At 44.4% G+C, this 12,590-nt stretch overlaps 1 protein-coding gene across 1 annotated transcript in view; it reads left to right on the forward strand.

Moving 5' to 3' along the window:
• TOP1 (DNA topoisomerase I) overlaps positions 1-7,409 on the forward strand; it is an 87,736-nt gene extending 80,327 nt beyond the window's left edge. The window contains exons 20-22 of the mRNA XM_056844872.1: positions 2,975-3,069; positions 5,166-5,315; positions 7,015-7,409. Of these exons, the coding sequence (XP_056700850.1) occupies positions 2,975-3,069; positions 5,166-5,315; positions 7,015-7,117 (348 nt within the window). The 3' untranslated portion in view covers positions 7,118-7,409. The remainder of the gene's footprint in view (positions 1-2,974; positions 3,070-5,165; positions 5,316-7,014) is intronic.
• The last annotated feature ends 5,181 nt before the right edge of the window (positions 7,410-12,590 follow it).

Consider the following 12,590-nt stretch of genomic DNA (forward strand, 5'->3'; position numbering starts at 1 on the left):
GAGCGTGCACGATAGTTACGATCCTGTTCAGAAGCTCTGCCCTGTGTGTCCCTATGTTTGGAGGCAAGGTGGACAGCTACCGGAGACACCATTCCTGTAGAACAGCTTAATCTGCAAAATTCCCTCCCCACTTCTGTATGCCCAGCATGTGATAAACTTCAGGTGCTGGGCGCTTGGCATGTTGATTCTGGTAGCTCCATCCCAGTGAGGACTGAATCCCTTTCTGCTCCTGGTGACTTTTTACTGCTGCTTTTCATCTGATCCTCTTGTTGCTTTTGTTAATTGTCATGAGTTGCGTTTATTTCAGTCATTTTTATTGCTGACTTTTCTTTTTCTTTAAGTATAGTGAGCTGCCTTAAAAAACCCGAGGCTAGTAGTCAGGATAAACATCCTGGAAACTCAATATCAAAACTCCTTGCAGGTTAAACAAACAAACAAACAAACCCTAAATGTCATGAAGAGTGGTTTCCCCCTCCCTGGCATGCTAGCTTGCTGTATGCAAGGATTTTAAAAATAAAGTATTTGTACATGCAGCCTCACCTCCCCTGCAGCCTGAAGTAGGTTAAATCCAAGAACAGTTTTGTCATGCTCTAATCCTTTTGAAATGTTTCCTGCCATTTTCTTTTGTCTCCCGTTTTTTCTCTGATTTGTAGCCTTAAAAGGGATCCAAGAACGATGCCTATTTCACCACCGATAGCTGGAGGATGATGTTGAGGCCTTTTCTGAGAGAGAGCCACAAGGCTATTAGCCCCTTCACTCTACCCATTCACCCAACTCAAGTAGTAAACGGTGATGCAATTCAGTGTGGAGCCGTGGTTAAGAGCGGTGGACTCTAATCTGGAGAACCGGGTTTGATTCCCCACTTTCCCCCATGAGCGGCAGACTCTAATCTGGTTAATCGGGTTGGTTTCCCCACTCCTATACATGAAGCCATCTGGGTGACCTTGGGCTAGTCACAGTTCTCTCCAAACTCAGCCCCACCTACCTCACAAGGTGTCGATTGTGGGGAGAGGAAGGGAAGGCGATAGCCGGTTTGATTCCCCTTTAAAAAGGTAGAGAAAGCCGGGATATAAAAACCAGCTCTTCTTCTTCATTTGTTTATATTTCACTCCTCTAACTCGCCCTTTTCCTTTTCAGGTTATATCTGACAAAAGCCATGAGGTCAATGTGGTTAGGTTGGTTTCCAGCCTGAATCTGAAATTAACCTTCTCTATAAGGCGGTCGGTTTTATTAATCACCGGGGTGGCGTTTTGGCTTTCATAATACCTAACCTGGCTGTTTCAGTTGTTGGGACCTACAGCTCTGACACAGTGATGGCTTGGCTGCCTTCTCTTCCCCTTCCCCACCTCTTGTTTGTACAATTATTTTCAGAGAAGCTGAAGAGTCTGTCAGTAACAGCGTAGGTGGTAAATGGAGCTGTGCCCCCCTCCCCCATCCTCCGCTTCAAAGCCCCGCTTAGCCAGCCACAGACTGCAAAACCTCACTCTTCATTCCTTTAGCATAAAAAAAGCAGTGCCGGATGAGCAAAAGAAATTTTCTGTTATGACCTATTACAGTACATCTGAATCTTGACAGTGTTCCAGCTACTTGGCTGCATTACCTTTTGTGCATTGCCAAATCATACTATGTCACATGAACATGTGAAGCTGCCTTATACTGCATCAGACTCCTGGTCCATCCAGTATTGTCTACTCAGACCTGCAGCGGCTCTCCAGGATTTCAGGCTGAAGTCTTTCCCATCACCTACCTGCCCAGTCCCTTTAACTGGAGATGCCGGGGATTGAGCCTGGGACCTTCTGCATGCCAAGCAGATGCTCTACCACTGAGCCACAACCCCTCCCCAAAGTATCTGCCGAAACCCGGGATCGAACCAGGGACCTTCAGATCTTCAGTCTAATGTCCACAAATCTATTACTCATATGTTTACTGACTTTGCTTTGTTTAATTGTACATTTGAATCTTACCGAGCTCCAAGGTTTTATTTTTTAATTTTTCATTAATATATTTAAAGTGTAGCCTGTATCTTTCCCAAGTTTCTGCCCATTGTTTTGAAAATTTTGGTTCCAGTCTGCTGGCCAGATACAAAAGATAATCTCTATGCCTTTTTCCTAAATAGCTGTTGGAGCGCCTACATTTAAAATCCACAGACTTTCAGCATGGATAGGGGAAAGGGCACTCCATTAGTTCTAACTTCCTTCAGATGATCTGTTGTACCATCTGCCCTGACTAGATAGGAGTGTAAAGAAAAAACAGCACACAGGCTCACCATAAATCACAAAGCACTATAATCTATATCACAATGAATAATTCTTATTATGTTCTATCACCAATATTTACATATATATATTTACAACAATCAAAACCGTGCAAACAATGTGCATCATACATACAAAAGGCTCTATATAACCTAAAGCGAAAGAGACTAAGATATTAAAAGTTCCCAATAAATGGTGAAAAGTTGAAGCTGTGATAAGACGCACAAGCAAGAGCGGTAGAGTCACTGTGTGATCACTCAGAAGTGTCTTGAATTCACAGCAAACGCCCAAAGGCTGATGGAAATATTCGCCCCGCTGGATGGGGCGGGAGCCGGGAGACCCCCGGCGCCACAGGGAAATGGACCGCATATCAGAAAGGGAACGCTTTATCCGGATACGTTTTCGCCAATAAGCTTCATCAGCCAATTTTTCAATGAGTATAGCTTTCAGCAGACCAATATTCTGGTTCTCTAGCAGGATTGAACTCCTTGTGAATCTTGCATGCTTGTCTAGAAATATGAGCCCTTACCGGTTCATCTATGAAACTTATTAATAATAAGGTTAGAAAAAAGGACTTTTGGAAAGGGCGCAAGGTTTCCTTCACTAAGATGCTTGTATCAATCAGACATTTTTTATCAAATGTTTGGAGCTTTGTCAACTTTACTCCCTCCCAAATCTACTTTGTTCGATTTTTTTTTTATCTTTTTTCCCTTGCCTAGATTGATGCCAAGAAGGACCAGTTGGCTGAAGCCAAGCGAGAACTAAAAAGCGCCAAAGCCGATGCCAAGATCCGGAGGGACGAGAAGTCTAAAAAGTAAGTCTGGCCGCTGCAACCCATGCACACACAGAAGCGGTTCAGCAGGGTGCCACCTTTTTCAAAAGGCGATCTCCCTTGAACTTCAGTCTCCTTGGAATACTTTTCTGTAGGTTTGTGATTCATCCCCTTTCCTCCTCCTGCTTCAGATCAACCCCAAGACTGGGCTAGTCAGAAAGTGTCTCGATGATAAGTAGCCTTTGATGAGCACAGTGGGGGAAGGGCACACAAGGCTTACCCGGGAAACAGACCATGACATAGCAGGGCTGTCATTAACTTGCATGTTTCAGCAGCATGGATTAATAGGGTTGCCAGCTCCGGGTTGGGAAATACCTGGAAATGTTGGGGGTGGAGTCTGGGGTGGGCAGGGTTTGGGGAGGGGAAGGACATCAATGCCATAGAGTCCATTTTCCAAAGCAGCCATTTTCTCCAGGTGAACTGATCTCTGTCAGCTGGAGATCAGTTGTAATCCCAGGAGATCACCAGCTACTACCTGGAGGTTGGCGACCCTATCGATTAGCCATGTGGCTTCCCTAATACAGGAGCTGACTGGGCATGTCACGTTTATTTTGGCACCACTGGCCTCAAAACACATGAACACCCGATCACATGAAGCTACCTCCTACTGAATCAGACCCTTGGTCCATCAAAGTCAGTATTGTCTGCTCAGACTGGCAGCAACTCTCCAGGGTCTCAGGCAGGGGTCTTTCACATCACCTACTTGCCTAGTCCCTTTAACTGGAGATGCCGGGAATTGAACTTGGGACCTTCTGCATGCCAAGCAGATGCTCTACCACTGAGCCACGGCCCCCGTTATGGTGGTTATCTGCACATGTTCTTTGGGTCTGAATTGTTCTTCCTTTTCTGGGGAGGAACATTTCTGATCTTGAGCCTGCGTGCCTTCACGTTTTCATCCTTATTAGAAATTTTTTCCGTTAATGAAAACTTGGATGTTTGCAAGTCTATTGGTCACATGAATGTGCCCCTTGAATTGGCACACAGAGCCCCAGCCTAACCAATGCAGAATCGAGGGAAGCCCCTGGGGGGCGGGGGTTGAGTTTGGTGCTGAGAAAGTTCGGGGATTTTTTGAATGAGCAATGAAAGGAATAAGGTGGTGCCCGCTCAAGAGCCGTGCCTTTTTCACTGCTGTCAGCCTGGGTAGCGCCGCCTCCTGTTTGGTCTTTGGAAAGTGTGTCTGACAGCAGCATGTGAGGTACCGTTTCTAAGCCGGCACATGTTGGAGGCCAGGCGGAATTAGCTGGCAGAGCAGATAGTCCTGAGCTACATAGATCAGTTGTCAGACAGCATAAGGCAACTCCATGTGTTACTGTATGTGCATTTGGGCCCATCCTGTGGAACTTCACAATAGACGTTTGGTGAACAGACCATCAATTCCAGCTTCTTCTGCCTGGTTCTGTGAGGTTTAAGTATTTTGCGGAAGCCTCAAGAACAACGGCCCATTATAGATATTGCTCCAATTTCCTACTCAGCCATGGTCTATCTGGGCCACCGTGGTCCAAGTCTCTATCAACTGTAGTCCTCCTCCTCTGTCTGCTGGGAAAATATCGACCTCTCTACAGAGTTGTCGCGTGGACAAAGAAAAACACCCAAAAGCATTTCAATCTTTAAAGCCTGAGGATATTCTGTCCTAGATCCAGCAATGCGCAAATGAAAACATAAATGGACTTTGCGCAGTTCAGCTTGCACAAGATCTTTTGCAGTGCTGAATGCTTTCATCCCTATATATTATAGTGCCCCAAAATTGATTGCACAAGATCTTGCACAAGCGGAAACATTAATGGGATACAATAAGTTTGACTTGATGAATGCCGTTACTGCAATCTTATGTTGTGCATTTCCGCTTGATCAAGAGCTCTAGCGCAAGTGGAAAATGTTAAACTGGATTCAACCCTATATCTCCTTATTACTTCAGCACTGAAGTTAATTGGGAGCACTTCCTATGTGCTTGGTGTTCTACATAAAATCTAAGTGTCTTTGGAGGAGGGCTGGTGTCCTGTGTGGTCTTTGAGCTCTCATAACCAAATAAGGTTCTGAGAAGCTGTTTACAATTCAAATATATTGTTCTCCTCACCCAGGACAGTGGAAAGTAAAAAGAAAGCTGTACAGAGAGTCGAGGAGCAGTTGATGAAGTTGGAGGTTCAGGCTACAGATCGAGAGGAAAACAAGCAAATTGCCTTGGGAACCTCCAAACTAAATTATCTGGATCCTAGAATTTCTGTTGCCTGGTAAGTTCCTGCCAGATGCAGCACAATCTGCATAAAGCACAGCGAGAGGACGGGATTGGTACCATCTGCCTGCCCTTGGCTGGTAGAAATTTCATTGAGCAGGTTTCTTTTTAGTGTCTGAATAGAGTGAGCAGTATAAGGGCTCTCCTGCTCACCCACTGGACATCAGCTGTGCACGGCTTTGAATCCTGGGCAGAAACAGTGCGTAGTTTTTCAGGCACTGTGGAGGTTTTTTTGACAAGTGAAGGAGGAAAGCCTTCGGAGTAAGACCAGGCGTAAATAGGTTAGTGAAGTCTTGCAGCGATCTTCTGTTTCTGGAGCAAACCTAGTGCATCGTCTGAAATTAACACAAGGACTGGTTTTTTTCCCCCTTCTTCTCTCTGCCTTATGTTGAACCTGTGTGTTTTGAATAATGCCTAGGGCCCGGCCTTCATATTCTGAAAGAAAGTGTGGCCATTCTTTCTCTGCTTCTCTGTTCCAGTAGCCTATTTGCACCCGAGACCATGTAATCCAGCTGAATCTGCCACATGTCCCGTGTTCCATTTTAGAAGCTGCCAATCTAAAGGTTCAGTTCCACTAGCAGAGGAGCCTTGCATCCTGTTCAAGGTTGGAACCTTTGGATCTAACTCCAGGGTTTCTTTGTCATGCGCTGACACACCTGCCCCCCCCCCACACACACACTGTTTTTTCCCCTTTCTTTCTTTTTCTTTCTTTTTTTTTTTGTATTGAACATCTAGCCTGGTTAAGAGTTTTGGAGAACACAGAAGCGTGCACGCCGTTTTGTGATATTTTGGGTTGGTCCTAAAAGGTATCACATTTTTTGCAATTTTTAAATCAAATTTTTATTTTTAAAACCACATTAAAAAAAACATTCAACATTTCTGCAACAAGACCTCCAGCAGTTACTATTTGCAGTGGATCTTAAATTAATCTATTTTCCATTATTCTAGACATATATTCAAACCTTACACGAACAAAGTAAATTGCCATACTTTATTATTATTAGTGCAGATTACGTTTCTAAATGATCAATTAAGGCCTCAAACCTTGGTAAGCTGATAGAACTGCACAGGAGAGCAATGTGAGGTTGAGTTGAGTTCACCTGTGGCTAGCGTGGCTTGTGAGAATGCAAAATTTGATGCCAGGTTGCCTGCCGTGATTAAGCTTTAGAAGTAAAAAATGGTTGTTTACATGTTTGTATGTAACAGACACCTGGCCCACTTATTTTATTGAATTTGGGCATATGCGTGCATACACAGCCCAGTGTTATGGATCCATTTATCAAAACGGTGGTTATTACAGATGCACTGCTGAGATGAGAAGTGGGAGAAGGCAAGCTATATCAGTATACAGGACTTATTCCTGACTCGTGCAAGAATATCACTTTTTCCCCCCTTTATAGTTAACCTTTCCTACTGAGAGTCAAGGCAGATTACATGATACAAGTCAATGCAGTCAGTAGGATGAGACATCTAATAAACAGTGTAATAGAACTAGGATTACAGAAGTCTCGAACAGGGTTTCAAGCATTAGACATGATGTGCTACACAATGCACAAGACATTACAAAAGTAGAAGGTAATGCGGTGAGGCCTCACATGCTTAAAAGAAGTTGACTTACTGGGTAGTGCAGAACTGGGTTTCTGGGCACACATGCATTGTGACTGATGTCTTTCTTCTCCCTCTCTCTCCTTCATCAGGTGCAAGAAATGGGGAGTACCTATAGAGAAGATCTATAACAAAACCCAACGGGAGAAATTTGCCTGGGCAATTGACATGGCAGACGAAGACTATGAGTTTTAACCTGATGTTAATGGCTGGGTTTTAATGGAAGAGAGGGGAAGTAGCCTGGTTTTAGGGAGAGTGATAAACTGTGAGCCTTACTTGTCCTTTATATTTGGGGGGGAGGGGCATTGGGAGGGGAAAAGTGAGTGTCCGACCAAGTACCCAACATCTTTGAGAAAAGATAATGCCTGGAAATATTATAGAGGAGCTGAGCCTGTTGTCCTATGGACAACTTATTTAAAAACTGTTTCAGAGACCCAAATTCTAGCTGTATGGTTTGTGTTTTATCTCTGGCGGGAGGACAAGAGGATTGGGGTAGGGGGGGATTTGTTAACCTTCCAGCAGGCAAATTCCCCACGACACTGAAGAGCTCGGAAATCATTAGCTACTGTATACAGAATCCAATGAGATATTGGTGCGTTTTTACAGTTAGGGTTTTGCAATAACTTCTATATTTTAATAGAAAATGGACTCCTTAATTTCCCGCCTCCCCTCCCCCTTCATTAATTTAACACAACCGAAGCCCCTCTGCGCTATCGGCTCTGGCGGCCATGGAAACACCCCCGTCGTGTTTTCGCTTTTACCTGCCACCATCATGGTATTGATACAAAGTCTGATTAAAATGCAACATCTCTTCAAAGCAAAGCATGATGGGAAGGTCCTTCCTGACTTGAGTGTTGTTTTTTCTTTCTTTTTTTGTTAATGTGAATTTTTACTACTTTTAATTATTTTAAAATATTTAAACTTTTTTCCCCTTCATCTTGATCTTAAAGATCATGTAGATTTTACAGAGGGTAGGAAGGAAAGGGGTTGGGGAGGGTTTTTAATAGATTATGAGTACCGATAAATTGGTGACAAAATGTTTTCCCATCATACTTTGTTCTGAGTACATAATATATATCAGAAATACCCACACTTGTGTATTTCCCCCCCCCTTGGTTTTTTTTTTTTTTGACAGATGCTTTTCTTCCTCCCCTTTTTTTAAAACCGCCGCCCTGCCCTCTTTTACTTGAAAGATTTTATTGTGTACAAAAGAACTTTCACAGGTCAATAAACTTTTGAGGGAAGTGAGCTTTGGTCCAAAAAACAACAACAACAAACAAACAGAACAAGAAACCCAGGAAAAATAATCAAGATTTTAGGGCTTTTATTTTTTTTTTTCTTTTGTAATTGTGTACAAAATTTAAAAAAAAATTAAAGCAGAATTTTAATGTGAACCCTTTTTTTGCTATAATCCATTAGTTTTAGAGACCTTGTTAGCTTAGTGTGGTGCAAAGACAAGTTTCCCGCAGTCTTTCCTCAACAAGTATCTTCTATTTTTATCATGAATTCCCTTTTAATCAATTGTAGGTTATTTAAAATAAATTCCTACAACTAAACACAGCGCCAGCATCTGTGTGTTCTTGTCTCCAGAGAGCCAACCTACTCAATCAAGACATCCGAGGTGTGCCCGGGTGGTTGGCTCCCAGGTTGAGCCATCTAAAGAGTGGTGGGTAGAGGCAGGGTAGAAGGGAATCGAGAAAGCTCTACGGCTTACTTGCCTGCAGGAATCTGCACCTAAACTTCAAGTTCTTTGAGCTAATGGCAGGACATCGGATTGACTTGGACATCACGTCTGATCTAAATCTCAAGTTGCCAGGGACTGGGGGAAACGGTCTGTGCCCACTTTGAAGGAGTGGAAACCCACAAAGGATTTTCGGTCTCTGAGCCTCAACCAGAGCTATTTGTGGCTGGTTTCTTGTAGTCTTTCTCCTCAGTGAAGAACCAAGAACAATCGCCTGGGAAGGAAATGCTGTACTGAGCCAGATAACTATGCTACGCTTTTGAGGAACTCAGATGAGCTTTCTTGACTTAGGAAGACGTCATAGGATCAGAATACCTGGGCCTGTTTAACTAGTGGAAGAAAAACACTTTTAAAAATCTTATTGGGCTTGATTACTAAAACGTGTTTGGGAGCGAAGGCTTTGTCTAGGCAAACCATACCAGGTGACCCAAATTTGTACCCATGAACCTCATCCAAGAGGAATGAACTTTGGTTTCTTATTGATGAGAGAGAAACCCAGTAACTGTTACAGTGAGTTGAATCTTACTGATCTTGTGCCTTCATAGAATCAGAGTTGGAAGGGACCACTAGGGTCATCTAGTCTAACCCCCTGCACAATGCAGGAAATTCACAACTGCCTCCCCCAGCACGCACACACAGTGACCCCTTCAACTCTGAAAGACAACACATGTTTGTACTTCTTAAAGTGGTATATTTAATATTGGTCGGTGATCTAGTCTAGTGAAAACCTCATTTATTGACAAGGCATGAGAGCTTTCAAAATGATCAGTGAATTACAGCTTTGAGCAAATGCAAAATGTTTGATTACATACGCAGCCTCACCTAGTTGCCTACTCTTGGTTAGCTCTCAAATTGAAATCTAAACAGCTCTCACCGCTGCATATTGGGCAATGGCCATGCCGATGTTGGGACTATTCCTTACTCCAAATCGGGCATGACGAGAACCCCTATAAAAAGTTGGCATTTTGGAGTTACTGGTTATATTGAGCAACCCTTTGGGGTGGAAACCTTACTGCTATTCAACTCACACCAGGGAACATGCATCCAGTGGAAGGAACATGTTCTTATACACCTTAAATAACACTGCTTGAATGTATTTTTGTGTGCGCACGTTTTAAATTCTGATTTGCAATCTCAAAGAAGCAAGAATGAGTTGAGAGAAGAGAGAGATGGATAAGACGCAAGAGAGAAAAAGATACGGCTTCACCGCTGGATCCTCCTGGCTTTACTTTGATGCATTAATATTGATCAGAGTTTGTGTTGTGCATTTTAAGTGCAGAGAGCTTTGCTCACCTTACCTCAGTAATATGTACAACACCCCTGTAAGGTCATCCAGTATGATTATCCTCATGTTGTAGATTCAGGGTGGAGTGGCGGCTAAGGCCAAGAGATTGTTCTTGCCTAAAACCACCTAGTAAGTTATTGACTGAGATGAGAGTTGAACTTGGGACAGCAGCTCCACTTTTAGCCTCTGCTATGCAAGCTAGGATTTTTCATTGCACAACAAGCAGAAGAGAGAGCCAGCATGGTATAGTGGTTCAGAGCAGTGGTTTGAAGTGGTGGACTCTGATCTGGAGAACTGGGTTTGTTTCCCCACTTTTCCACATGAACGACGGACGCTAATCTGGTGAATTGGGTTGGTTTCCCCACTTCCTCTCCCATAATACTAGAACATGGGGTCATCTGCTGAAGCTGGAGGGTGACAGATTCAAAACAGATAAAAGGAAGTATTTTTTCACCCAACGCATAGTTAAATTGTGGAACTCCCTGCCCCAGGATGTGGTGATGGCTGCCAGCTGAGGGCTTTAAGAGGGGAGTGGACATATTCATGGAGGAAAGGGGTATTCATGGCTATTAGTTAGAATGGATACTAGTGCTGCATACCGATTCTCTCTAGTATCAGAGGAGCATGCCTATTACATTGGGCGCTGTGGAACACAGGCAGGATGGTGCTGCTGCAGTCGTCTTGTTGGTGGCTTCCTAGAGGCACCTGGTTGGCCATTGTGTGAACAGACTGCTGGACTTGATGGGCCTTGGTCTGATCCAGTAGGGCCTTTCTTATGTTCTTAAGCCAGCTGGGTGAACTTGGGCTAGTCACAGCTCTTAGAGCTCTCTCAGCCCCACCTTCCTCACAGGATGTCTGGTGTGGGGAGGGGAAGGGAAGGTGATTGTAAGTCAGTTTGATCCTTAAGTGGTAGAGAAAGTCGGCATATAAAAACCAATTCTTCAGAATACATTCAGCCATGGCGACTAATCTCTCTCACACACCCACAGAGTATTGACCTAGCAAGTGACAACTTCAGGCAGCCTACGTTGGCTGGAATTCAAACTGTTTACTTCCTTATCAGTTCTGAATGGATGTCAGTCAGTTATCAATGAACGTATGCTGCAGAGTACCTGAGAGTGCCAGAGTACCTGAGAGGTTGCGTCCTCTGGACTCCGCCTCTTTTGAGAGCACATTCATGTAAACAGACAAAATGGGCTGACAAAAGAAATGTGAAGTGTTCTAAATTGAGCCCAATGGAGCCTGCGCTCAGTGCAAGGAGCTCCTGGCACTAACAGAGCACATTTGTGCCCTTGAGGCCAAGGTAGATCTGGAGAAGCTGAGAGAGGCAAAGAGGGTGGTTGACGAGTCCTTCAGGGATGTGATGGTGGCAATCACAGGGTGACGGCTCCTCACCAGTCACAGATAAGGAGGGCATCACTCTGAGGAAAAGAAGCAAGATCCCTTAGAAGGGACTCTTAAGAGGAGGTTGAGGGGGACATCATTGCTCTCTTTTAAGTATTTGAAGGGCTGTCACTTAGAGGAGGCCAGGGAGCTGTTACTGTTGCCAACAGAGGATAGGACTTGCAATAACGGGTTTAAATTACAGGCAGAAAGGTACTGGCTGGATATCGGGGGGGGGGGGAATTTGCAGTAAGAGTTGTTCAACAGTGGAATCGGCTACCTAGGGAGGTGGTGAGCTCCCCCTCACTGGCAGTCTTTAAGCAGAGGCTGGACAAGCACTTGTCAGAGATGCTCTAGGCTGATCCTGCATTAAGCAGGGAGTTGGACTAGATGGCCTGTATGGCCCCTTCCAACTCTGTGATTCTATGACTCCTTCATTGGTGGATGGACAGGTATCCTCTTGTGCCAAGGATATGCCTCCGACAAGAGGGAGGCTTGTCATAGTGGGAGATTTGATCATTAGACATGTAGATAGCTGGGTTTGTGACAGGCATGTGGACCTCATAGAGAATTGCTTGCCTGCTGCGAAGGTTGCGGACATCACCCGTTGTCTAGATAGCTTGGTAGATAGTGCTGGGGAGGAGTCAGTGATTGTGGTGCTTGTTGGCACCAATGATGGTGGGGAAGTGTGGTCATGGGGTCCTGAAAGCCAAATTTAGGCTGCTAGGTAGGAGACTCAAAGCCAGGACCTCCAAGGTAACTTTCTTCAAAATGTTACCTGTTCCTCGCACAGGGCCAGCTAGACAGGCACAGTTGGGGAGTCTCAAAGAATGGATGAGATGATGGCGAAGAGAAGAGGGCTTTAGATTTATTAGATTTAAACACCGGGGGACATTTTGGGACGAGCTGGGCCTGTGCAAAAGGGATGGACTCCACTAGAACTAGAATGGAACCAGACTGACAAATAACACCAACAAGCTGGTGGCAGAGCAGTTTTTAAACTGAACCTGGAGGGAAAGTTGACAGGAGCTGACTTGTCCCAAAGGGTCAAAGGGAAAAATGCTTCCAGCTGCACAATGGGGATTGGGGGGATAAGGAAAGTGAGGATAAAGTAAAGCAGGATAGCCAGTCAAAGAGGCCAAAGGGCCGGAGTGGAAAAGGCCACAGCCAGAGATGTCTAGAGAGAAATGCAGGAGAGTGAGTTGTAATAATGGGTGACTTTAACTACTCTCAAATTGACTCGATGTGTTTTCCAGTCA

Source organism: Euleptes europaea, chromosome 2 (genome assembly GCF_029931775.1).
Source record: "Euleptes europaea isolate rEulEur1 chromosome 2, rEulEur1.hap1, whole genome shotgun sequence".
NCBI classification, from domain to species: domain Eukaryota; kingdom Metazoa; phylum Chordata; class Lepidosauria; order Squamata; family Sphaerodactylidae; genus Euleptes; species Euleptes europaea.